We start from the raw sequence: 27,821 nt of genomic DNA, 5'->3' as shown, positions 1-27,821 counted from the left end.
TCTTAGAGACCTCTTGCCTCAGGCCTCCTCCTTGGAGGCTTCTTGACTTGGGGCCTCTCTGATCTATTCTACCTCAGAGCATTTAACCACCTCCCTGCCTGAACCCCACCCCTCTGACTCACTAAGATGGCTCAGAGGGGCATTTTCGAAAGAAACGTCCAAGTTGCGATTTGGACGTCTTTATAAAACGTCCAAAACCAAAGATGTCCATGTCAAAAACGTCCTAATGCAAGCCATTTGGACGTGGGAGGAGCCAGCATTTGTAGTGCACTGGTCCCCCTGACATGCCAGGACACCAACCGGGCACCCTAAGGGGCACTGCAGTGGACTTCATAAATTGGTCCCAGGAACATAGCTCCCTTACCTTGTGTGCTGAGCCCCCAAACCCCTCCCCAAAACCCACTGCCTCCAACTGTACACCACTACCATAGCCCTTACGGGTGAAGGGGGGCATCTGTATATGGGTACAGTGGGTTTGTGGTGTGTTTTGGAGAGCTCGCTGTTTCCTCCACAAATGTAACAGGTTAGGGTGGGTATGGGTCCGCCTTTCTGAAGTGCACTACAGTACTCACTAAAACTGCTCCTGGGACCTTCATGTGCTGTCATGGACCTGAGTATGACATCTGAAGCTGGCATAGAGGCTGGCACAAAATATTTTTAAAGATGTTTTTTGAGGGTGGGAGGGGGTTAGTGACCACTGGAGGGAGTAACGGGAGGTCATCCCCTATTCTCTCCGGTGGTCATCTGGTCATTTCAGGCACGTTTTTGTACCTTATTTGTAATAAAAACACGTCCAGGTGAAAATGTCCAAGTGTTCGTCAGGGACGTCCTTGTTTTTTTCGATTATGGATCAAAGATGTCCAAGTGTTGGCACGCACCAAGTCCCACCTTCGCTACGCTTCCAACACGCCCCCTTGAAATTTGGGCGTCCTTGTGACGGAGTGCAGTTGGAGACGTCCAAAATCGGGTTTCGATTATACCGATTTGGATGACTCTGGGAGAAGGACGTCCATCTTCCGTTTAATGTCAAAAGAAGGACGTCCTTCTCTTTTGAAAATGAGCCCGTCAGTCTCAACGAGGGAATGATCCTATGAGAACCTGGCCATACACCAATCACTCCCTCACATTAGGGTATAATGTAGGGGTTGTGATATTGAAGTACAGTGCAGGTCTACTGAGCAGTCTTGTAATGATGCTCATTGGCACACAGGCATATACCTTCCTGGTACATGGTTGTTGATAAATTGATTGTTAACTGTGTGCACAATTATTTATTGATTTTTATTATATGACCAAGTTTGTATGGAATGGCCTATATGTTTGTCTTTTAACATCTGACACACTACTGTTGACAGGAGATATCAGTATACGTGTTTTTAACATTGAAAATAATTTCACTTAATGTTAAAGAATAAATAGCCCCCTAAAGAAAAAGAAAGCAATGCTCTATCTTACAAAAGAAGTGCCGGAAGTAGTATTTCTTCAAGATAATCATCTGAACCTAAAGAATCACAAGCTAAATTATGGCGGCTATTCAGTGCAGGCCTTCTCTGCTACTAAGAGGAAGAACAGGGTAGGGATTTTAATGGGTAGGTCCCTAGAAGCCACTATTAAATCCCAGGCATCCAATTCTGTAGGTCAGTGGACTAAATTAATAGTTGTTATCAATAGTGTATCCCTTACCCTTTGCAACATAGGTGTGCCACAATTTTTCTATTCCCTGGCAAATGAGTTAATAATTGGAGGGTCCACTGCCACTATTCTTGGAGGAGATGTTAATGTACCTTTGGAACATATTATGGACTGGCAATCGACGTGTAGGTTTAGAGTAAAGCCAAAAATACAAACCAGGTAGAAATCTCTACATGTAGTCCAAAGTCCAAACCAAGAGTAGAGGATGCCACAAACCACAACCAGCCAACAGGATAAAGTCAAACAGCCCTTTATTGAAAGCACCAGTAACTGGACCCGACACGGTCTGTGTTTCGGCAGTAAAGCCACATGCCAAGCAAAGGTAAAAAACAGGGAAACCTGGTGCGAAACACTAGCACAGCCAAGTAAATCCATCTGTAATGTCGGACAGATGCAGAACTTCCTGACAAACAGCAGTGTTCACCCTAATATGTATACTATTTAACACATTCTTTGTAAGTGAAATATTTCATTCTAATTTGTTTTCCACAAACAAAAACTTCTGAGGTCCAAAAAATGTTAAATGTTATCTGCTAGCAAAATTGAGCTGTGAGATATATATTATAATTATATATTTCTCTTGAAAAGGATGAAAAGTTAAAAAGTAAATGTTGTCACATTATATTTAAGGTGGATGGATAATACGCCAGTGACCTTTGTAGCATGGTCTAAGAGTGAACCCAACTTTGCAAATAATGATGAAAACTGTGTTGCTATGTATAAAAATACTGGTAAGTAACATGTTTTAATAACTTTGAATTTTATATCTTTATGTCACTTATACAATAATAAATAAATATAGTACCTCTTTTGCATATATTATGCTGAGATAGACTGAAGATGTGTCTTCAATGACTGATACTGTAAACTGGTTGTATGAAAGAATTACTCAGTAGTGTCATTGGCACAAGCAGTATTGTATGGACTGATTCTAAATTGCACTGGAATAGGGAGTTTTCAGCCGTTAACATACAGACTAAGGGGTCCTTTTACTAAGGTGCACTAACAGATTTAGTATGTACTAATGAGTGTGTGCTAAGTGCTGTGCAGCCCATAAGTGCACAATAGGCTGTCTGGAATTTAGCGCTTGATAAATCTATTAGCGCACCTTAGTAAAAAAAAAAATACCCCCAAATGATGTGGAATGGCATTTTAGAAAGGACATTCAACATGGAATATGCATGTCCATGTTTGTATGTCACCTGTGGTGCTTGTATTTGAGAACAGGATCTGGTGACGTAGCACCTGTTCTAAAACACATGGAGAAATGACTACTACTAATCATTTTTATAGGGCTACTAGACATACATAGCACTGTACACTTGAACATGAAGAGACAGTCCCTGCTCGACAGAGCTTACAATCTAATTAGGACAGACAAACAGGACAAATTCCACTATATCTCAAAAAAGATATAGTGGAATTAGAAAAAGTACAGAGAAGGGCAACGAAAATGATAAAGGGGATGGAAAGATTTCCCTATGAGGAAAGGCTAAAGCGGCTACGACTCTTCAGCTTGGAGAAAAGACGGCTGAGAGGAGATATGATAGAGGTATATAAAATACTGAGTGGAGTGGAACAGGTAGACGTGAACCGCTTGTTTACTCTTTCCAAAAATACTAGGACTAAGGGGCATGCGGTGAAGCTACAAAGTGGTAAATTTAAAACAAATCTGAAACATTTTTTCTTCATTCAGCGTGTAATTAAGCTCTGGAATTCATTGCCAGAGAATGTAGTAAAAGCAGTTAGCTTAGCGGGGTTTAAAAAAGGTTTGGATAGCTTCCTAAAGGAAAAGTCCATAGACCATTATTAAAATGGACTTGTGGAAAATCCACTGCTTATTTCTAGAATTAGCCGCATAAAATGTATTGTACTTGTGACCTGGATTGACCACTGTTAGAAACAGGATGCTGGGCTTGATGGATCTTCGATCTGTCCCGGTATGGCATACATATGTACTTATAAGAGAATTATTAAGGTGGGAATGATAAAATATGGGTACTGAACACATAAGTAAGGGTTAGGAGTTAAAAGCAGCATCAAAAAGATGGGCTTTTAGCCTAGATTTGAAGACAGCCAGAGATGGAGCTTGACGTACCAGCTCAGGAAGTCTATTCCAGGCATATGGTGCAGCAAGATAAAAGGAACGGAGTCTGGAGGAGAAGGTACAGATGAGAGAGATTTACCCAATGAACGGAGTTCCCGGGGAGGAGTGTAGGGAGAGATAAGAGTGAACATCCAAGCACTGGTTACATCCAGCATGAACATTCATTTTACAAGCTGAAATGTCTAAAATATGAACAGGGCCAAAAAGGGATAAGGACATCAATGTGGCAGCACATGAGCAGTGTGAACACAAAATATAAGCACAGTGAACATAAAATATAAACAAATCTATTCCTCTTTGCTTTCTACCACACAGCTAACATATAGAATCCTTATCAAGTGCTATTAGACGTGATGCAAATTACAAGAGTTTCAGAAGGAAGCTAAAAACCCATTTGTTTAAGTATTTTAGGTGACTAATTCTTATTTTAATTATTTGTAAAAGTAGTTTTTGATGATAAACTTTTTGTTTAGATTTGATTTACTTTTAAATATGTATCTTCCCAGGATCATGACTTAACTGATTTAAATTTCCTTGTTAACCACATTGGACTACTTGGTTGAAACTTGTGATATATAAGCTTTTGAATTGTACTGTATTGTATGAGCATCCATGTGAAGAAAAGGCCAGATAGATGTCCATGTGCCAGGACATGAACATGTAGATCAGCCATTTTAGTACCATGAACATCCATATTTCCCGAAGCTGTGACAGAGCCCAGTATCCCTTGCCAGTTTTGCTTTCAGGGGAAAGGGGAACAGCAACCGCAGGGGAATTAAGAGAGTGACCTCTCTTAATCCCTGCAGTAGAGCACTGCTTAATCAGAACATTTTCCTGTCACCTTGATGTCTGGGGAAGCAAGTCTAAATGCCAACATTCATCTCTTTGGACATAGATGTCTGTTCCCCTTCTGAAATAGGGATTGGATGTCCCATCTAAAACACCAAAGCACATCAATACCTCACTCCTTGCCATAAGGACATACTGCAGTTTTAAATGTCTGTATCCCAGCTTTATGTTTAACTCATTTTTTATTGGTCCACAGCAAATAAATGCAAGACTACAAATACACTTAATATTATTATGGGACACCAAACAGAGAAACCACAACCCCATCCCATCCCAACCTCTCACATACCCATAAGACGTCTAACTTCAACATTGCAAATAAACAATAGACACTTAAAAGTTCAATATATAACTATGTCCCTGGGCAGGCAGCGATAACCAAAAGGGCTCCCAAGTGTCTTGAAAGCGCCGCCTAGGGCCAGTATCAAAATTATGAATGCTTTGCTGTTCTATCTTCAGGGCCACCAACAACAATGATCTCCAGGATTGTAGGATAGGACCGGTAGATTCCAACCAATGCTGCAAAATTGTCTTAAGACCATACATAATGGATTTATGAAGAAAGCGTTGAAAGTCCAAAGGCACCGGGCCATATATACATAGGGGTCCTTTTACTAAGGTGTGCTGAAAAATGGGCTGCGCTAGTGTAGGCTCGTATTTGGGGTGCATGCAGATCCATTTTTCATTGCGCCTGTAAAAAAGGCCTTTTAAAAATGTTTGCCAAAAATAGACATGTGGCAAAATAAAAATTGGTGCATGCCTATTTTGGGTCTGAGACCTTACCACCAGCCATTGACACAGCGGTAAGGTCTCTCATATTAACCATGCAGTAATCGCCTATGTGTGTCAAGTTGGAGTTACCGCTCGATTTTCATCAAGCGTCAGAAAATAAAATGTATTTTCTGGCGCGCTTTGTGGACAGGCGTAAAAAAATGAAATTATCACACAGGCCACATGGTAGCCGGGTGGTAACTCCAAATTGACACACGTTGGGCACGCAGAGACGCCTACGAAGCTTAGTAAAAGGGCCCCATAGTGCCCAAAGAATATACGAGGATTGTAAGTAACTGAACAATCCCAATAAGTGTGGAAAGCTGCTAACACAGTCTTCCAAAAGCAACTAACGAAGGGACAGGACCAAAACATATGTCCCAAAGTTGCAGAAGGTTAACCACATTTAATGCATAGGTCTTGAACAACAAGGTGGGCCTGAAATGCCCTATGGGGGGAAATATAAAGTCTCAAAGCTAACTTGTACAGAAGTTCACGAACCACCACTGACTCCAGGTGCTCGTGAATACCCAAAACAAAGCCTCTGAATTGATCTGATGATATTGTACAAGGAAGATCTCCAGACCATTTCCTCGCTAGTGAATTGTAATCCAAATCAGGAGTAATATCTTTCAAAAAACAATGATGACGTTAGTGGCACCAGTTGTTGGGAGCCCAGCGTAGTATCCCAGCTTTATAAAATCAAGATTTAGACATTCATCCAATATGGATTTACAAATGCCAGTTTACAGATGTCTAAACACAAACAGTTTGTAAAATAAGGATCATTGTGTTCAATGAACAGAAGATTTAGATAAGCTTTCAAGTCTTGTTATAATCCTGATAATAATGTTCATCTTTTTAAGATATTGTATGATTTAGCATCTTTCTCATGTCCAGTTCCTTATAATGAGTCATTAACTTTTTCAGGATTTGCTGATTTTTTTGATAGTAAAGTAACTAATTTAGATCCTTTAAAGTATCCATCCTTGGAGGAATACAATGATGCTGTCAACAAAGTAGGTTTCGTTGGCCATCCTTTTCCATCAGATGAATTATAGTTTCAGTTTCAAGCAGTGCCAGATACAGTTGTTACTAGACATCTTCAAAGTTTAAATTCTACTTCTTCTGCTCTTGATTTGATTACTTTTTCTCTTTTAACTCAGTGTAGTAAAGTATTTCTACCATTTGTGGCCTACTTAGTTAATTTATTTTCTTAGAAAAGAAATGTTCTTTATAGATTAAAAGAGGCAGTTATTATCCCAATTTTGAAGAAGGGAAAGAGTACAGGAAGCATCTATTAAATTTCTTTCCTAGTTTAAATTTGCACTGTTGTCTAAAGTGTTAGAAACAGTTGTTTTAGTCCAGTTGTCTGACTTTGTAGAGGGAAACCAAGTTTTTCATAGTCACAAATCAGTATATAGGCATCATCATAGCATGAAATCTCTTGTTATCCATAGTATATGATGTATTAGTAAAGGCAGATCGGGGGGGGGGGGGGGTTATTATTATTATTTTTTTCACAATTTTAGAAGATTGACTGGCAGAATAAAGCACACACCAGAAAGAAAGATATACAAAGCAAAAATAAAACTCCCTCAAAATGAAAAATAGCATTAACCTTGCACATTTCAATATCCAAGTTGACATAAAGGGGAAAAGCCTACCTTATTAAGAGAAATGCTCCAAAATATACTTACAAGTATTAAAATCATTAAAGAAAACAGTAAGCAGGCATACAATTATGAACCAACTTTATCTCAACTAAAGAAATTACTTTAATTCTTTTCATCTAAAAATGTTTCCAGTTGAGAAAAGTCTCAAAAGAGGAAGCTATTACCTTTTAATGAAGAGCCCTAGCTGCTTCAGCCTTTCCTCATAGGGAAGTCATCCCATCCCCTTTATCATTTTCATCGCCCTTCTCTGTACCTTTTCTAATTCCACTACATCTTTTTTGAGATATGGTGACTAGAATTGAAAACAATATTCAAGGTGCGGTTGCACCATGGACCGATACAAAGGAATTATAAGTAATGCCATACTGGGAAAAGACCAAGGGTCCATCGAGCCCAGCATCCTGTCCACGACAGCGGCCAATCCAGGCCAAGGGCACCTGGCAAGCTTCCCAAACGTACAAACATTCTATACATGTTATTCCTGGAATTTTGGATTTTTCCAAGACCGTTTAGTAGCGGTTTATGGACTTGTCCTTTAGGAAACCGTCCAACCCCTTTTTAAACTCTGCTAAGCTAACCGCCTTCACCACTTTCTCCGGCAACAAATTCCAGAGTTTAATTACACGTTGGGTGAAGAAAGATTTTCTCAGATTTGTTTTAAATTTACTACACTGTAGTTTCATCACATGCCCCCTAGTCCTAGTATTTTTGGAAAGCGTGAACAGACGCTTCACATCCACCTGTTCCACTCCACTCATTATTTTATATACCTCTATCATGTCTCCCCTCAGCCGTCTCTTCTCCAAGCTGTATAGCCCTAGCCTCCTTAGTCTTTCTTCATAGGGAAGTCGTCCCATCCCCGCTATCATTTTAGTCGCCCTTCGCTGCACCTTTTCCAATTTTACTATATCTTTCTTGAGATGCGGCGACCATTTTTGTTTTACTTTCCCAATAATACCTAAGATTCTATTTGCTTTCTTAGCCGCCGCAGCACACTGAGCAGAGGGTTTCAACGTATCATCAACGACGCCACCGAGATCCCTTTCTTGGTCGGTCACTCCTAATGTGGAACCTTGCATTACATAGCTATAATTTGGGTTCCTCTTTCCCACATGCATCACTTTGCACTTGCTCACATTAAACATCATCTTCCATTTAGATGTTCAGTCTCCCAGTCTCATAAGGTCCTCTTGTAATTTTTCACAATCCTCTTGCGATTTAACAACTTTGAATAACTTTGTGTCATCAGCAAATTTAATTACCTCACTAGTTACTCCCATCTCTAGATCATTTATAAATAGGTTAAAAAGCAGCAGTCATCTAAGAGAATGTCATGAGAGGTGTACCTTAAGGATCTCTTCTTTCACCAATGCTTTTTAATCTTTACCTTAAACCACTGGCTGGGCTTCTAGAAAGTTGTAACTTTAACTTTCATTTTTTTGCTGATGACATTCAGCAGGTCATTTCTATGAAGGATGACTAGTCTAGAATGTCTGATTTCAATCACAAGCTGCTTTTGTGATTGAAAACATGTCTGATTTCAATCACAAGCTAATTATACTGGATGACTGGCTTCAAGATCATGATTTGATCTTAAATGTAGAAAATCTTCAGCCATATGGCTATTTGGTAAAGCTAAACCTCTGACCATTAAGCCAGGTATGCAAGGTAAAACATGTTTGCTTAAGGATGATATTTACCTTGCATTATCATTGTGATAATTCATTGAGGTTCAACTTGCATGTTGTGAGATCTTGTTATTTCCAGCTGCAGATGAGTCTGGGCTTAGTGTGTGGGAAAATTGTACTTTAAAACATGCTAACCCAGATTCTAGTACATTTTAATAAAAAGGGCCCTAAATTTAAGTGCATAGCAAGATTGTGTTTTTGTTTATGCAATCTATGTATAGACATTACAGTAGAGGCATTTTGGGCAGAGTTATTAAAAAAATGAATATACCTTCTTCCGAGTAGGTGTACATTTGTGCAAGAGAATTAAGGCACTTCTGGGGGGCCATTTTAGGATTCTATTTTATCATGGCATACAGGCAGCTATGTTGCCTTATAAAATAGGTGTCTTTTTGGACATTTAGCATAGTTGTCTGCTAGGATATTAGTCCCTCACAAGTATTCAAAACTTTTTTTTTGTTACAGGGTATTGGAATGACATTAATTGTGGCTATCGACATCCATTTATTTGTGAAAGACGAAATGGTACCATCAACGGAGGACTTGCTCCTACAGAATCTTCTGCTCCAGGAGGATGCCCAGCGGAGTGGTTTTCTTTTCAGAAAAAGGTACCTTAAACATCAACCTTATATATTATATTTGCTAGAAGAGTGGTTCTCAACCTTTTTTCAGCCAGCATACACCTGATGGACAATGTTTATATACATGACACACTTTATATATGACCCTTACTGACCTTTAGTCTGATACAGTATGGTAGTTCTTATAAATTAAATGTAAACATGCCCTGCATCCACAACCCCCCCCCCCCCCCAACAATAGATATAGACAGTGGCATTCCTAGGGTGGCTGAAACCTGGGGCGGATCGCCGATGCGCCCCCCCCCCCCCCACGGGTGCAGCGACACCTCCCCCCCCCCCCCGGCAAAAGGACACCTTCCCCCCGGGTGCAGCGCGACCCCCCCCACCCCCGGTGAAAGGACACCTCCCCCTGCGTGCATTTTTACCTGCTGGGGGGGGTGCCGTGCGCCTGTCGGCTTCGCTCGTTCCCTGCTCCCTCTGCTAACCTGTTCCGGGGCAGAGGGAGCAGGGAATGAGCATTGCCAACAGATGCGCGGCACCCCCCCCCAGCGGCGTGCACCCGGGGCGGACCGCACCCACTGCCCCCTCCTTGGCACGCCACTGGATATAGATCATAACCAGCACATTTTCTCCATGTAAGTGATCATACAAAAATTTTTTTGGGTGTATACATGTGTACATACATATATAGTAACATAGTAGATGATTGCAGAAAAAGACCTGCATTGTCCATCCATTCTGCCCAACAAGATAAACTTATATGTGCTACTTTTTGTGCGTACCTTATCTTGATTTGTATCTGCCATTTTCAGGGCACAGACCGTAGAAGTCTGCCCAGCACTAGCCGTGCCTCCCAACCATCAGCTCTGCCACTCAATCTTGGCTAAGCTTCTGAGGATCCATTCCTTCTGAACAGGATTCCTTTATGTTTATCCCACGCATGTTTGAATTCCGTTCTGATTCTCGTGCCATCTGTTTAATAGACACACTGAGAAATACAAAACCTGAAAAAAAATCATCACTCAAAATACATGTAGCAAACCTACCATACAAGAGTAGCATTAATTCCTGTGATGCAAATAATGTGAACCCTACCTATAAATAGGCAGCAATACAATATTACACTGGGTCCTAGAACACCAACACACCTACTACTGGTAAAACAGAACAAGTAGGGCTACTACAGAGTTCTATAGAGAAACCACATGCAAACAGAATACCACGTCTACCATACACAAAAACACAGACAGACCCTCACCAAAAACAGAACAAGGGATCACAGATTTGAAATACAAATATGAAGACAAAAATTGAACTGGGAAGCCCAAGAAGTCAAACTAGGCATGCACCACAACATAAGAGAAATAAAAACAGAAATGCATTTCCAACAAAATACAAAGATATCTATGATATGCACATTTCCCAAAGTTAACATATTATACCTAATAAATTCAAAATAAAACACTTTTTTATAACTTTGTATGAGAATTTTATTTTTCCAAGTATGTTGGTCCCAGTTTCACTTTTCTGTGTTCTTGTCTGTCTTCTGCTCTCTTTCCAGTGGGTGTCCTGTCTCCACTTCCCTCCTGTCTTCTTCCATTCCCCTAATATATCTGTCTCTAACATATTTTGGGGTCCTTTTACTAAGTTGTGCTTCCCTAGATGCATCACTTTGCACTTCCTCGCATTACATTTCATCTGCTATTTGGATGCTCAGCCTCCCATTCTTGTAAGGTCTTCTTGCAATTTCGTACAGTCTTCTTGTGGTGTAACAGCTTATAATTTTGTGTCATCAGCACACGTGATCCCTTCACTTATTATTTCTGTTTCCAGATGTGGTCCCAGCACAGATTCCTGTGTAACCCACTATCATCCTTCTCCATTGAGAATATTGATCATTTAATCCTACTCTTTTTTATTTCTAACCAATTCTCGATCCACAATAGAACATTGCTTCCTATCCCATGACTTTTTAATTTCTACAGGAGTCTTTCATGAGATACTTCATCAAATGCTTTCCGGAAATCCAGATATACTATATCAACTGGCTCATCTTTACCTACAAGTTTATTCACATGTTTTTGGACTTTGTGTAATGATCTATGACACTAGACACTTACTGTACCTGCTTAAGATGCAACAAGTTGGTAGTTTTGTAGTTTGTAAGTAACTTGATGAATTCAGCTTGGGATCTAGAAAGAAAAAGGAGAAAGAGAAATATGGAGTCCCCTGGGTTCCATTTTAGCTCCCCTTCTCTTTAATATCTTCATGGCTCAACTCTTTACAATTATTCAAACTTTAGGGTTTTGGTTTTTATCTATGCTGATGACATCTAGATACTGACTGGACTTAATTGTTATTCCTCACCGGAGATCGTTCTTTTTAATGATAAACTTACTGTAATAGCTAACTGGTTACAAACACAAAAAAATGAAACTCAACTGGAAAAAACTAAGGGACTCTTGATATCGCATAAAGGTGACTCATTAGCTGCACCAATTAGCATGATGACTGATGGAAAAATACAATTGGAAAAGACTCAGGTTTAATTTTGGATCAAACTTTCAGCTTCAAATCACATATTCCTGAAATTATCTGGAAAAACTATTTAAGATAAAAAAATGATTTTTTAGATTCTCTGCTTGCATTCTAAATCAGTTCTATTGATTCTTATACATTCACTGGTTATTTCTACTTTAGACTATTGTAATAGTCTACACCAGGGTATTTGATTACTGATCTTCATCATCTTCCGTGAGTTCAGAATTTGACTATTAAATTATTAACTGGTTGGGGCAAATTTGACTATCAGGCTCATTTTCGAACGAGAAGGACATCTGTCTTGTCTTCACGTTGGTGAGCCCTTAGGTCCCGCAAGGCCGAAAGACCTCAGAGGACAGCCGTGCACCCCAATCTTCACCCGCGGCGACCGCCGTTCACCAGAGGTTGAGCCCCCAGCTGCAGGCGGTCAGCAGGACTGCTGGAACCACGGGGTGGACGGCTGACCTGGCTAGTGTCGGGAGTTGCGGCCAGCAAACATAGTCGTCAAGCGCAGAAAAGCTCTCTAGACAAGTGGATAGCAGTCCACGGTCAAAGATAGCACAGTCTCTGGATGACGGCTAGCAATCTGTGGTCAAGGATAGCACAGTCTCTGGATAACGGCTAGCAATCTGTGGTCAAGGATAGCACAGTCTCTGGATACTCCAAATGATGCAACGCGGAACCGCTGCACAGGCTTCAGGAACAGAACCAGAAGCAAGGAGGTCCTCTGGTTCCTGGGTTTAAATATCGCGCCATCCCGCCCCCGGGAAGAAACCCACCAATCCGGCCCAGGGAAGTCGGCAGAGCCCCTGGATTGGCTCTGCCCGAACTCCAGGCGGAGTCATCGCCCGGGTTCGCCAATCCGGCGCGAGGTAGGCGGAGCTCCAGAGCCCTCCGGCTCTGGAGCGAAGGAGACGTCGGCTCCGGCGCCGCCATTTTGGTCGGCGCGAACCTCCTCCCGACCTCCCCTTCCCACAAGGCCGGCGTTCGTCCTCGCTGGCCGCCGATCCCGGCCCGACCTGCCAGTCCCGCGGCAGCGTCGGCTCCTCCGTGGGACCTCCCCGGCCGTCCTCCGGTGCCGCGAAGACCGCTGGCTCCCGCCCCCCACAGCGGGAGAGCAGGTATGGGCGCGGGACGCGACAGTATCCTCCCCGGATGCCCCCTCTCCCCCGGGGCTAGGTTTAAGAGGAAACCGTGCGTGGAAGGCTCTGACCAAATCTGGAGCATGTACGTTGGTCGTGGGTTCCCAGGAGTTGTCTTCGGGACCAAAATGCTTCCACGATAGCAAATAGTATAGCCTCCCCCGCCGCTTCTTTGAGTCTAGAATGTCCTCCACTTCATACTCCGGATCAGGATCCGCCTCTGGAACTACGGTCTCCTGACTTTGTGGATGCCATCGGGAACCTCGGAAACTCTTCAACAAGGAAATATGGAAAGCATTATGCACCCGTAGAGTACTCGGTAACCGCAACCGGTATGTCACTGCTCCAATCCGCGATTGGATTGTAAATGGCCCAATGTACCGGGGCCCTAACCTCCGTGAGGGTACTCGGAGTCTTAGGTATTTCATGCTTAGCCATACCTTTTGCCCCGGCTGTAACACTGGGGCGGGTCGCCGGTGGCGGTCAGCAAAGGACTTGTACTTGGCGGCTGTTCACTGCAACTGTTCTCGGGCCATCTCCCAGACCCCCTGCAGGTCCGTTAAGGTTTGAGTAACCATGGGTGTAGGAGATTCAGAAGGGAATGGTGCTGGAAGCCGGGGGTGTCGTCCATATACCAAGAAGAAGGGAGAGTTCCCCGAGGCCGAGTGGTCACTGTGGTTGTAGGCAAACTCGGCCCATGGAAGCAAGGAGGCCCAGATATCTTGACGCTTATTGACGAACGCTCGGAAAAACCCCTTCAAGGTTTGGTTAATCCGTTCGACCATCCCATTGGTCTGGGGATGGTAGGCTGACAAAAAGTGGGTCTCAACCCCCAGGGCTGCACACAAGACTCTCCAAAAGCGTGAGGTAAATTGTGGTCCACGATCGCTGATGATTCGGGTGAGCAGCCCATGAAGCCGGAAAATGTGTTGAATGAAGTGTTGGGCTAAGGAGGCCGCCGATGGAACGAGGAACGAAATGGGCCATCCGGGAGAAACGGTCAGCCACGACCCAAATCACAGTGTGTCCCCGGGAGCTGGGAAGGTTGGTGATGAAATCCATCGACAACTCCTTCCAGGGGGCTGTCGGCACAGGCAGCAAGTCTCCCACGGGATGCCCGATTACAGGCTTCGTCCGGGCGCAGACAGGGCAAGTTGTAACGAACTGGAGGATATCTCGCCTCATCTGAGGCCACCGGTACTGTCTTGAAATTAAGCGGAGGGTCTTTTGGTATCCAAAATGCCCGGCCCATACAGAAGAATGTCCCCATTGCATTACTTTTCCCCGATCCGAGGGCGGTACCAGTTCTTTCACCGGAACGACCCCCCCCCCCCCCCCCCCCGCAGCCGCACTGAGACAGTTAGGGTCCAACATAGGATGAATTTCCTCTGTCTCCTCCGGAACCTCAAAGGCTCTGGAGAGGGAGTCCGCAGGGGTATTCTGGGCCGCAGCCCGAAAAACCAGTTGAAAGTGAAACCTTGCAAAGAATAATGACCAACGAGCCTGTCGGGGATTCAGCCGTTGGGCCTCTTGGAGATACAAAAGATTCTTGTGGTCAGTAATCACCGTAAACCGGTGCTCAGCTCCCTCCAGCAAATGTCTCCACTCTTGCAAGGCCAATTTCAATGCTAAGAGTTCTCTATCCCCCACCGTATAATTGCGTTCCGCTGGGGAGAATTTACGAGAGAAGAAAGAGCAGGGTTGGCGCCGGCCCTTGGCGTTGACTTGAGAGAGGACAGCCCCTGCGCCCAAAGCGGACGCGTTCACCTCCACAATAAATGGTTTCTCAGAATCCGGGGCCAACAGGATGGAGGCCGAGTCGAAGGCCTCCTTTACCCGACGGAATGCGGCTTGCGCCTCTGGTGGCCAGTCCCGTACATTCGCATGTTTTTTTGTGAGCGCTGTCAACGGCGCTGTCAGCTGCGAATACTGAGGAATAAACTGACGGTAGTAGTTCGCGAATCCCAAGAACCGTTGTAGCGCTTTCAATCCCAGCGGTTGAGGCCACTCCCGGATAGCTCGGAGCTTGTCAGGATCCATCCGCAACCCCCCGGGTAACAGAATATGTCCCAAAAAGGGCAGAGACCGCTGATGAAATGAGCACTTACTGAGTTTGGCAAACAATCGGTATCGCTGTAAACGCTGCAGCACGGCACGAACATGGCTCACATGCTCTGCGGGATCCCGGGAGAAAATCAAGATGTCATCCAGGTAGACAATCACCGTGGAGTTCAACAAATCCTCGAGCGCGAAGTTGATGAATCTTTGGAACACTGCAGGGGCGTTGCATAAGCCAAAGGGCATCACTCGATATTCAAAATGCCCCTCATGAGTATTAAAGGCGGTCTTCCACTCATCCCCCTCCCGGACACGGACCAAGTTGTAGGCCCCCCGCAGGTCCAATTTGGTGAAGATCTGGGCTCCCTGCAACCGGTCAAAGAGTTCTGGAATGAGAGGTAAAGGGAATCGATCCTTAACTGTGATGGCATTTAACCCCCGATAATCAATACAGGGCCTCAAGGAGCCATCCTTCTTGGTCACAAAAAAGAACCCAGCCCCGGAAGGGGACGTAGAGGGGCGGATGAACCCCTTCTGAAGATTCTCCCGGATATAGCCTTGCATCACCTTGGATTCTTCCCGGGACAAGGTATAAAGACGGCCCCGGGGTGGCATGGTATCCGCCATCAACCTAATCGCACAATCAAAGGATCGATGAGGCGGTAGGACCTCCGCTTCCACGGGACTAAATACATCCGCAAAGTCCCGATATTCCACCAGCAGTGTGGCCGGACACGCCAGCGCTGTCCCGGGGGCAACTGCCATCGCGGGACAACTGAAGTTCCGGCCCTTCAAACAGGTTTCCAGACAGGCGTTACCCCAAGACCGGATCTTCCCCCCGGTCCAGTCAATAACGGGGGTATGGCGCCGTAGCCAAGGCAATCCCAGCACCACCGGATGAATGGTCCGAGATAATACCAGAAATCGAACCTCCTCCCGGTGATCCTCCCCTACCTGAAGTTCCAAAAAAGGGGTTATCTCCGTGACCGGCTGCGGTAAGGTAGTCCCTTGAATGGATGTTACTTGCAGCGCCGGTCGATGGGGAAGCGTAGGCCAACCCATCTGTTGCAGAAGTTCGTGGCAAATGAAGTTCCCCCCCGACCCGGAGTCCACAAGGGCCCGGGTCTGGATCATAGTCTCGTGCCATCGCAGTGTTACTGGCAGGGTTACCAGTGGATCCGGTAGGGGAGCAGAATGCCCCAAGACCCCTCCCCTCAGGGCACCTTGGGGGAAGCGTTTCCCGCTCGTGCGGGGCAAAAACGGACAAAATGCCCGGCCTCACCACAATACAGGCACAGTCCGCCCCGCAAGCGTTCTCTCCTGTCCGAGGGGGCCAATCGTTGACGGCCGATCACAATCGGTTCCTCACAATTCTCTTTAGGATCCCGGGTGCCACGGCGGGGAGACGGTCCCTTGCCCGTCCGGGACGCACCCCTCGACCACCTCTGCCGTTCTGCCCGGGCTCTAGCTCTCTCCTGGAACCGGGTATCCACTCGAATACAGAGCGAAATCAGAGCGTCCAGCTGTGCCGGGACCTCCCGCCCTGCCAACTCGTCCTTGATTCGCTCTTCCAATCCCTCCAGAAAGATTGCCGCCAGGGACTCCTGATTCCAACGCACTTCAGTTGCTAGGGTCCAAAACGAATGGCATAATCGGCCACCGTCCCCTCGCCCTGTTGAATCCGCAGCAGTTCAGACGCCACGGAAGACGGCCTGCCTGGGAGGTCGAACACCATGCGGAAACGGAGCTGAAATTCGGCATAATCGTCCATGAGGGGGTCCTGCTGCTCCCATAACGGGGACGCCCATGCCAGGGCCTTTTCCTTACATAGGGAAATGACATATCCCACTTTAATCTGGTCTGATGAAAATGCCTCCGGTTGCATCCGGAAGGCCAAGTTGCACTGATTGAGGAAACCCCGGCAGCCTCCGGGGGCCCCATCATATTGTGCAGGCTCAGGGAACCCGCTGCATGCTGATAATATTGTCCACTCTTTTGAAAGAGGATGTGCTATTTGCCAAACCATTGTGCCTGCACAAACACTGCACAAGTATATGCTATCAGGAAAAGAGTGTGCACTGTTTCAGAAACAGCATGCCCTGTTTCAAAGGAGTGCACATTCAATGAGTTTTTTCACCATGATTTAAAAACAAAAGTCCAATGAAAACAATTAAAATGAACATCCCTGGAAATAACACAAAATGAAAACTTTCTGGCTGTCCATTTCTGTTGGGGATCATGGTTCAGTTTATACATGCCAAATTTATGAACTGATTTGAGGTATTCTATTATTTATCAGTCTTTTTTCATAGATATATTTATGTTTTTTTCTTTTTTGCTGCATCTCGGGTACCTATGTTTTTGTCCCCTTGATCCTTACTCTGGTGTTGCAGAAGAGAAATGACTTAAAGAAAAGCATCTGCGATCAATTTCTTTCTGTAACAATTTTCTTTAGCAAAATTATATTAGGAATTTTGCAATGTCAAAACAGATTGCAATAGATCAATGACTTCTTCATCCTCCAATAACCCATGACATCTCATCACTGTCATCTACCTCCCCTCCATCACGTCCTCCGCAACTGTCGACAAAGCGGTCTCCGCTTACAATACCGCTCTCTCCTCTGCATTGGATACCCTCGCACCTTCAATCTCCCGTCCCACAAAACGCACCAATCCCCAGCCCTGGCTGACTCCTTGCATCCGTCACCTTCGCTCCTGCACCCGATCCGCTGAGTGCCTCTGGAGGAAATCTCGTACCCTTCCAGACTTCCTCCACTACAAATTCATGCTATCCTCCCTCCACTCCTCCCTATTCCGTGCAAAACAGGACTATTACACCCAATTGACCAATTCTCTCAGCTCCAACCCTCGTCGTCTCTTCACCACCCTTAACTCCCTCCTAAAAGTGCCCCCCGCTCCTACTCCCCCCGCTCTCTCTCCTCAATCACTGGCCGACTACTTCCGCGACAAAGTGCAAAAAATCAACCTTGAGTTCACGACCAAGCCAGCACCTCCTCTTCACCCTCTAACCCTCTCCCCCATCCAACCTACCCAGGTCTCTTTCTCCTCCTTCCCTGAGATCACCGAGGATGAAACTTCCCACCTTCTTTCCTCCTCGAAATGCACCACCTGTTCCTCTGATCCCATCCCCACCAACCTACTCAACACCATCTCCCATACCGTCACCCCCGCCATCTGTCGCATCCTCAACCTCTCTCTCTCCACTGCAACTGTCCCCGACACCTTCAAGCACGCCGTTGTCACACCTCTCCTCAAAAAACCTTCACTTGACCCTACCTCCCCCTCCAACTACCGCCCCATTTCTCTTTTACCCTTCCTTTCCAAAATACTTGAGCGCGCCGTTCATAGCCGCTGCCTTGATTTTCTCTCCTCTCACGCCATCCTCGATCCACTTCAATCCGGTTTTCGCCCTCTGCACTCGACTGAAATGGCACTCTCTAAAGTTTGCAATGACCTGCTCCTGGCCAAATCCAGAGGTCACTACTCCATCCTCATCCTCCTCGATCTTTCCGCCGCGTTTGACACTGTCAATCATGACTTACTTCTTGCCACGCTGTCCTCTTTTGGGTTCCAAGGCCCTGTCCTCTCATGGTTCTCCTCTTATCTCTCCCACCGCACCTTCAGGGTACACTCCCATGGATCTTCCTCCACTCCCATCCCACTATCTGTTGGAGTTCCCCAGGGTTCTGTCCTTGGACCCCTTCTCTTCTCAATCTACACCTCTTCACTGCACTAGCTGATCTCGTCTCATGGTTTTCAGTATCATCTTTATGCTGATGACACCCAGCTATACCTCTCCACACCTGACATCACTGCGGAGACTCAGGCCAAGGTATCGGCCTGTTTATCCGACATTGCGACATGGATGTCCAACCGCCACCTGAAGCTGAACATGTCCAAGACCGAGCTCCTTGTCTTTCCTCCTAAACCCACTTCTCCTCTTCCTCCACTCTCTTTCTCTGTTGATAACACCCTCATCCTCCCCGTCCCATCTGCCCGCAACCTCGGAGTCACCTTCGACTCCTCCCTCTCCTTCTCTGCGCATATCCAACAGACTGCCAAGACCTGTCGCTTCTTCCTCCTCAATATCAGCAAAATTCGCCCTTTCCTCTCTGAGCATACCACCAGAACTCTCGTCCACGCTCTCATTACCTCTCGCCTCGATTACTGCAACTTACTCCTCACCGGCCTCCCACTCTGCCATCTATCCCCCCTTCAATCCATTCAGAACGCTGCTGCACGTCTTATATTCCGCCAAAATCGTTATACTCACACCACCCCTCTCCTCAAATCACTTCATTGGCTTCCGATCAGATATCGCATACAATTCAAGCTCCTCCTCCTTACCTACAAATGCACTCAGGCCGCGGCTCCTCACTACCTCTCCACCCTCATCTCCCCCTATGTTCCCGCCCGCAACCTCCGCTCACAGGACAAAGCCCTTCTCTCAGTACCCTTCTCCACTACTGCCAACTCCAGGCTCCGCTCATTCTGCCTTGCCTCACCCTATGCCTGGAATAATCTTCCTTTACCCATACGCCAGGCCCCCTCCCTACCCATCTTCAAATCTCTGCTTAAAACTCACCTCTTCAATGCTGCCTTCAGCGCCTAACCGCTCGAGAAATATAAAATACCCCAATCTATCCACCCTATCAGATTAACTGTTCACTCGTCCTCTAGATTGTTCACTTGTCCTTAGTTTGTTCTCTTGTCGTTTAGATTGTAAGCTCTTTGAGCAGGGACTGTCCTTCTATGTTTGAATTGTACAGCGCTGCGTAACCCTAGTAGCGCTTTAGAAATGATTGTTGTTGTTGTCATCAATTTCCTACATACCTAATAATCTGCTATAAATTGCTATTTAGTCCTAGCTGTTTCAACAGGCCAATTTCATATTTGTGGTAGGATCAACTGCTTCAGATAGATTTCAGAAGACACATATGGAAACATAGCAAATAACTTTACAGAAAGATATTAATACATTATATTGATTTGAGAAAATTGAAAATGGGGATGTTTTCCCATCATGTTCTGTCATCTAGTGTACTCATGGTGTGGTTGATTGTGAGAGGTATGACCTCAGATGTGATTTTAGAGTGGCTAGGAATTTTTGGCATATTCTGCAAAGTAAATAGAACTTTGCTTGGCTTTGCAAATAGTTTAGCATTACTAGGCATATAACAGTTAAGAGGGTTTGTTTGTTTTTTTTTTAATTCTGTCAGGCTTAAAACAGATTTCTCTGGTACTTGTTGATTTCAGTAAGTACCTGAGATCAGGTACTTACTGATTATATTGGGAAATGTATACTATTTCTTTTTTACATACATGGGTTGGAGGGGAGGTAATTCAGTAAAGGGTGCCTAATGGGACACCACAAAACTTTATTTATTTATTTAACACATTTATACCCCACATTTTCCCACTAGTTGTAGGCTCAATGTGGCTTACACAATACCGTAGTGCAGGCTACAGTTAGTAAAATACAATTAAACAATGTAGTAATAAGATAGTAATCGAATATGCAACGTATAAACAACAGAGATAATAAAAGATAATTAAAGATGATAGAGTCCATGAATTTTGCTATAACAAAGAGGAAGTAAGTTAGGTTGAGTCTGGAAGGTAAGCCTTCTTGAACAGTAATTTCCTGAAATTTAGATGGTTCTGAATTGATCTTAAGATTTTGGGTAGTGCATTCCATAGCTGTGTGCCTGTGAAGGAGAAGCTAGATGCGTAGGTAGATTTGTATTTAAGGCCGTTTTTAAACTAACTGCTGAGTCTTGCTCCTAAGTAGAACTGGTATACCCAACACTAGCAAGATGGAATTCTCTGAACATTATAATTAGGGAGGAAAAAGACTTCAGAAACTCTGTATTCACCTATTTAAGATAGTGAACCACAGACTGTCATAGATCTCATCAGAAACTTCTTGTTAGAGACTATGATACAGGTTCCTCATTAGTCAAAAAACCTCCAAGGTAACATCATAGAGCTATTTCTTAATATTTTTATACTCTTATCGTCACCAATTTATACAAGGTAATAAATACACCTTTCCTTGTCATCAGCAGCAGATGAATCCATTAACTGATGGGTTGTGTCCCCCTACCAGCAGGTGGAGATAGAGAACACTAAAAACCATAGTGCCTCCTGGACGGCTAGCTCCATCTGCCTCTCAGTATTCTCTATCTCCAGCAGGTTAGAACGCAGTTTGTTCAGCTCCATCAAGATTCTGCTTGGGGTGGCTCCTGTGCTTGGCCAGTTGAGCTGGGGTGTTGTGGCTGGTGGTGCCCACTTTAAAGCAGGGGCGTAGCTACGTGGGGCCACGGGGGCTTGGGCCCCCACAGGTTACGCCCTGGCTGCCTCTACATTTGACCACCCCCTGCCACATCAGGTACCTTGTTTGCTGGCGGGGGTCCCCAAACCCCGCCAGCAGAAGAGTCTTCTTCAGCGCCGGTCGACTCCGGCGCCTTCGTTGTATGATCATCTGTTTCTGACACCTTACGTCCTGCACCATGCATGTAGCCCCGTGCAGGATGTAAGGCGTCAGAAACAGATCACACAACAAAGGCGCTGGAGTCGACCGGCGCTGAAGAAGACTCTTCGGCTGGCGGGGATTGGGGACCCCCGCCAGCAAACAATGTACCTGATGCGGCGGCTAAACCAGCGGCGGCTAAACAGTGCCCCCCCCCACCTCGGGCTCTGGCCCCCCCTCCCGCTGAGGTCTGGCTACGCCCCTGCTTTATAGGCACATAGGTTCGCCCTTTCCCTGCCTTACCCATTCCCCCTGTGTGGATGCAGGCATATAGGTTCGCCCTTTCCCTGCCTTCCCCCCCCCCCACCGCTTCCTCCGGAGTGCCTCTGTAGCTATTTGCCTCCAACTTTCCTCACAGCGTGTTTTTCAGCGCTACTATTTCTGAGGCTTTTCTTGAGTTACAGCTTGACCGGAGCTCCTGGACTCGGTCCTTTGAGGTAAGAGCGGTACTCAGCTCCTCTGGGGAGGGCCCGTAGATGGTGTTTAGAGCGGGGTGATTTGGGCGCGAAGACGCCATTTTCAATTTTCCGTGGTTTTTCGGCAATGGCTGCTGAGGGAGTTAAGCGCTGTTCCAGTTGTGGCAAGCGCAAATCGGCAGCGGGGCTCTGTAAATCGTGCTGTTCAGACAGTACAGCCAGCACGAGCATGGCGAGTGATGATTCTTCCCGCTCACTGGAGCTGGCAGCGGGCGCCATCTTGGAAGCGCCGCATGTCTCGACCCCCGCGGTTGCGGAGGAGTCTGAGGGCAGGGGACCACCTCGGGCTGAGCCTACCAGAGGAGCTCATTTCCCCGTTGCTCCTAATTCGGAAATGGGAGGTCAGGGTGAGTATTTCTCCCCGGAATTTGTGCTTTTGCTACATAAAGCCTTCATACTGAAGAGAGCTCTGCCGCAGGTATCTGACACTGCGTTGCCACCTGGTTTCCCTCCGCGTGAGGATGGCCCGGGGCTGAATGATGATGTGGCTTCCCCTGAGCATTGGATGCACGCTAAACATAGATGGGTTAATTCCCCGTCAGAAAGTGGCGCGCCCCCATTTCCCCCCGTGGTCGGGCTGTGGAGACTGAGGGTTCTGGCAGGCCCTCGTGGTCGGAGGAGCCAGAGGAAGGTGCAGTTTTGCCACTGGATCTGGATGATCCCTCTGCGGATAGGATTTTCCATCACGATGAGCTGCCAGCGCTGATCTCGGATGCCTTACAGGCCCTCTCTATTGATGATCCTGTTAATGGTGAGACCCCCTCGGGTAATCCAAGGATGGTGAGTACCAAGAAGCCTGCTCGAGCCTTTCCTTTGCATGACTCCATCCAAGAGCTTATTTCTGCTCAATGGACTGACCCTGAGGCGCCATTAAAAGTGGCCAGGGCTATGGGGTATCTGTACCCTCTGAGTGAGGAGCACTTGGCTAGGTTTGGTATGCCAAATGTGGATGCCTTAGTCACCGCGGTGACCAGAAAGACCACTCTCCCAGTAGAGGGAGGGATTGCCCTCAAGGATATTCAGGACCGGCGGCTGGAATCCGCTCTGAAATGGTCCTTTGAAATTTCGGACCTAGCCTTAAGAGCGTCTGCTTGCAGTTCTTATGCGGCCTGGGCCTGCATAAGAACAGGCCGTGGAGCAGCCCGTGGATGGTGCGGAGTCCCTCATTGAGGTTGCACCGCGGATGGAGTCGGCTGTCTTTTCTGGCAGACGCCCTGTATGATCTGGTTAGAGCTTCAGCTAAACAGATGTCTATGGCGGTGTCTGCTTGCCGCCTTCTATGGTTACGGCATTGAGCAGCTGACAAGGCCTCTAAGCAAAGGTTGGTGAAGTTACCCTTTCGGGGCCACCTGTTATTTGGAGAGGAACTAGAAAAGATTGTCAAGGACCTGGGGGATTCTATACCCCAGAGGTTACCCGAGGATAGGCCGCGGCCTTCTTCCCAGGGTCATGCACTTCCCTCCTCTTCCAGACCTCGCTTCCATGAAGCTCGAAGGTATCGCCCGGGGCGCTCTGCAGGGGTTTCTCAACGTGCCCGTTTTCAGCAGAGGAACTCCTTTCGCTCGGACAAGCGATCCGCAGCAGCCTGGTCAAGGCTAGGAGTTCATGGCCATCCTTCACAATGATGGGACGCCGGTCCACTCCTCCTTGCCAGCTGTAGCAGGACATCTTTCCCTCTTTCTCGAGGAGTGGACCAAGATTACCTCAGATCAGTGGGTTTTGGACCTGATCAGAGAAGGTTACCGATTGGAATTCAGCGCCCCGGTGAGAGACGTGTTTTTGGAGTCCCGATGTGGCACTGCCGTCAAACGGGCGGCGGTAGAGGAGACCTTACAAGTCTTGTTGCACCTTGGAGCAGTGATCCCTGTGCCTCCCGCCGAATGCGGCAGCGGTTGTTACTCCATTTACTTTGTGGTGCTGCAAAAAGGCGGGTCTTTTCGACCCATTCTCGACTTAAAGTCAACGAATCACTAAGAGTGCGGCATTTTCACATGGAAACCATGCGCTCCGTCAGTGCAGCGGTCCAGCCAGGAGAGTTCCTCACGTCTCTGGACCTAAAAGAAGCTTACTTGCACATCCCTATTTGGCCTCTGCACCAGCGGTTTCTCCGGTTTGCAGTATTGGGAAAACATTTCCAGTTTCGGGCCTTGCCTTTCGGCCTCGCCACAGCTCCCCGAACCTTTTCCAAGGTAATGGTGGTAGTAGCTGCTTATCTCAGGCGAGAGGGTATCTGGATTCACCCGTACCTCGACAACTGGCTCATCCGAGCAGACTCTGAGGAGGAGAGTCATCATGTTACAGCCAGTGTGGTCTCAGTACTGCAGTCTCTGGGCTGGGTGGTCAATATACCCAAAAGTCACCTGACTCCCTCTCAGTCTCTAGAGTATTTGGGGGTCCAGTTTGACACAAGCTCAGGGTTTGTTTATCTACCCGACCTAAGGCGGTGCAAGCTTCAAAATCAGGTCCATCTGCTCCTGCGGATGCCTTGCCCGCGAGCTTGGGACTTTGTCCAGCTGTTGGGGGTCGATGATGGCTACATTGGAAGTGGTACCAAGGGCGAGAGCGCACATGAGACCTCTGCAGATTGCCCTGCTTCAACGATGGACTCCGATATCCCAGGATTATCAACGCAGACTCACATGGCTCCCTGCAGCCCGGCTCAGTATGGAGTGGTGGCTCTCAGACAGCATGCTGCGGCGGGGAATGCCGCTAGCCCTTCCCAATTGATGCCTGGTGGTAACGGATGCCAGCCTGCAGGGCTGGGGAGCACATTGCCAGGGAAGCTATGCCCAGGGTCTGTGGACACCTGAGGAGTCGGAGTGGTCCATTAATTGCTTGGAACTGAGGGCGGTATTTCAGGCTCTTCTGGCCTTTCACAAGACCCTGGAGGGACTGGCTGTCAGAGTTCTGTCGGACAACACGACAGCAGTGGCCTACATAAATCGCCAGGGTGGCACTCAGTGCGCAGCCCTGGCAGCAGAGGCCACTCAGATTTGCCACTGGGCCGAGTTGCATCTACAGCTTCTGTCAGCAGCTCATATCGCAGGTCAGAGCAACGTACAAGCCGACTTTCTAAGCAGGCATCAGATCGACCCGGCGGAGTGGGCATTGGCAGACAAAGTATTCCTTCAAATCTGTGCCAAATGGGGCAGGCCCAAGGTGGATCTCATGGCATCAAGCTCAAATGCCAAAGTCCCTTGCTTCTTCAGCAGATGAAGAGATCCCCGTTCGGCGAAAGAAAATTACCAAGGTAAGAACCTAATTTTCCCATCTGAGCTGTGGCATTATCCGGAGGGATGTGCTCGACAGAAAGCTTCTGATTCAACAAAATTGCTTCAGCGGGAGCCAGGCCCTCAATCGCCAATAAAGCCCTGCAAGATAGATAGAAAAAAGTACGAGAGAAGATATTGTGTGGAGACCAACATACAGCATAATTCCTGCGTAGATTACAACAGCTAGCCATTTTGTATGCTGGTTGTGTTGCTGGCAAAATTCTAACAGCCACACCGAGGTAATTAAATTATATTGCTAGCTGTTGTAATCTACGCAGGAATTATGCTGTATGCTGAAGTTTCTTGATTAGTTGTTCTTTGCATCCTGCATAAATTCTGTTGCAGTAATCTAAATGACTTAATACCATTGATTGTATTAAGTTGCGGAAGACATCTCGAGGAAAGAAAGGTTTTATACGTTTAAGTTTCCATATCGAGTAAAACATTTTCTTTGTGGTGCAATTTACTTGGGTTTCCAGGGTCATGTTCCGATCAATTGTGATGCCAAGTAGTTTTAGGCCAGTGATGGCGAACCTATGGCACATGTCTAATTTGCAATAAGAATTGGAAAATTTGGAAATCGCTAGAGTGACTGACTCAATGGTTAGAGGAGCAAAATGCAGCCAAATACGATCCGCTGGGTGGTCTCCTGAGGTAGACTCGAGTTTGTTGAAGAAATTTACAGTGTCTAAGCTCTTGTGAGGGAGTGAATTATGTAATTTTATGATTTTTTTCCTTGAAGTAATTGGCCAGTGTATCAGCAGATGGGATGTCTGTGCTTGTTGTGGTAATTGAGTTAGTATCAAGGAGTTTATTAATATGGAATAGTTTCTTTAGGTCTGTATAATCATGACCTATTTTAGATTTATATTAGGACTTCCATGCCTGTCTAATTGCGTATTTATATTTTCTAAGAGCTAGTTTCCATTCTTTAAGTGTAAATTCGTTTTTTCTTTTTTTCCATTTGCGTTCCATTTTCCTGGTATGCGTCTTTAGTTTTTTTTAGTTCTTCGTTAAACCAAGATGTTGAATTAATCCTTTTTGATGATCTAATTTTTAAAGGAGCTAGATCATCTAGTACACCATTACATCTTGTGTCCCATTCAGAAAGGAAGTGTGTAGAATCCATATTTGCTGACCAATCATTGTCATACACCCTAGACCAAAACTCCATAGGATCTATGCGACCTCTTGTTTTAATAGTTGTGTGTTGTACGATTTGATATGATCCCTTTCTCTGCCAAAGTATGGATAAGTTAAGTTTAAACTGATCAGTCCAGGGGATTTGTGACCAGTATGTGTTAGTTATTCTAAAATTTTGGTCCGAGGCCATTTTATATCAGCAGAGGTCCAATGTGTGACCTTTGATGTTAGTGGGTTCACAGTTTGGCCATGATAGATCCCATGAGTGGAGAAAATCCTTACATTCTTGTGTCCAGGAAGATTTTGGGTCCTCAAGATAAGATAAAGGTTGATGTCACCTAGGATAAGTATATTAGAACTGGATACACACGTGTTTGAAATAAAGTCTGAGAAGGTAGAATAACTTTCGTTCCAATTACCAGGTGGCCTATAAAACAGGATGCAAGTCAGGTGGTCGAGTAAGGCTTTGTCCTGGATCCTTATCGAGACTATTTCAAGTTGGGATGTAATAGCATTATCAATAGTTTCAATTATAAAATTGGAGCGATAAATTAATGCAATGCCACCACCTTTTTTATCTTTTCTGGCCCAGTGAGTAATTTTGTAATCAGAAGGACATAAATCTAGTATTAGTGGATCTTTTTGGTTGCGGATCCAGGTCTCAGTTATGATAATTAGATCAAGATTTTCTGAGGTGATCCAGTCTGAAATTGTTGTTGCTTTGTTGGCAACGGATCTGGCATTAATATATTCCACTTGGATATATTGTCTATAAGGGCACTTTCATAGGCAAATCCCATTATAGAATACAGAGGCACCATTTTTGCACATATGTAGCTGCAATCACTTACACCATGTCAATAGCTGGCATAAGTGTTAGCACTGCTATGTGGGACCACATTCACACAAAACTTAAGGTATTCTGCAAGTTATTCCCCAGATTCTATATAGTGCGACCAGAGTTGCTGATATAGAATACACCTGCTCCACGTCTAACTTAGTTGCCAGCATTTACACCAAGTTTTACTTGGCATAAATACCTGCAACTAAATTTAGTCACATGGAGGGGCGCTAGGTGTATTCTATAAACTGAGCCTAACTTTAGGTGTAGTTTATAGAATATGCCTAGGTATATTTTTTCCAGCACTGATTTTTACAGTACCATATATAGAATCTGGTCCTATATGTGTATCTGGTAGAGCCACCCATTTGCCACCTATTCTCCACCCATGTGAATGCCCCCTTCATAGGCGCCCGGTATAAGAGGCTT

The 27,821-nt window shown here is 45.8% G+C and overlaps 1 protein-coding gene across 1 annotated transcript in view; it reads left to right on the top strand.

Annotated features, from left to right (window-relative positions):
- MRC1 (mannose receptor C-type 1) overlaps window positions 1–27,821 on the top strand; it is a 343,694-nt gene that overhangs the window by 239,810 nt on the left and 76,063 nt on the right. Inside the window, exons 19-20 of the mRNA XM_030199501.1 lie at window positions 2,323–2,423; window positions 9,249–9,391. Coding sequence (XP_030055361.1) covers window positions 2,323–2,423; window positions 9,249–9,391 — 244 coding nt within the window. The remainder of the gene's footprint in view (window positions 1–2,322; window positions 2,424–9,248; window positions 9,392–27,821) is intronic.

The sequence above is a fragment of the Microcaecilia unicolor genome, chromosome 1, assembly GCF_901765095.1.
Source record: "Microcaecilia unicolor chromosome 1, aMicUni1.1, whole genome shotgun sequence".
Lineage (NCBI taxonomy): Eukaryota > Metazoa > Chordata > Amphibia > Gymnophiona > Siphonopidae > Microcaecilia > Microcaecilia unicolor.
The sequence above is the reverse complement of the archived record's forward strand: the minus strand, read 5'-3'. Positions and strand labels throughout refer to the sequence as shown.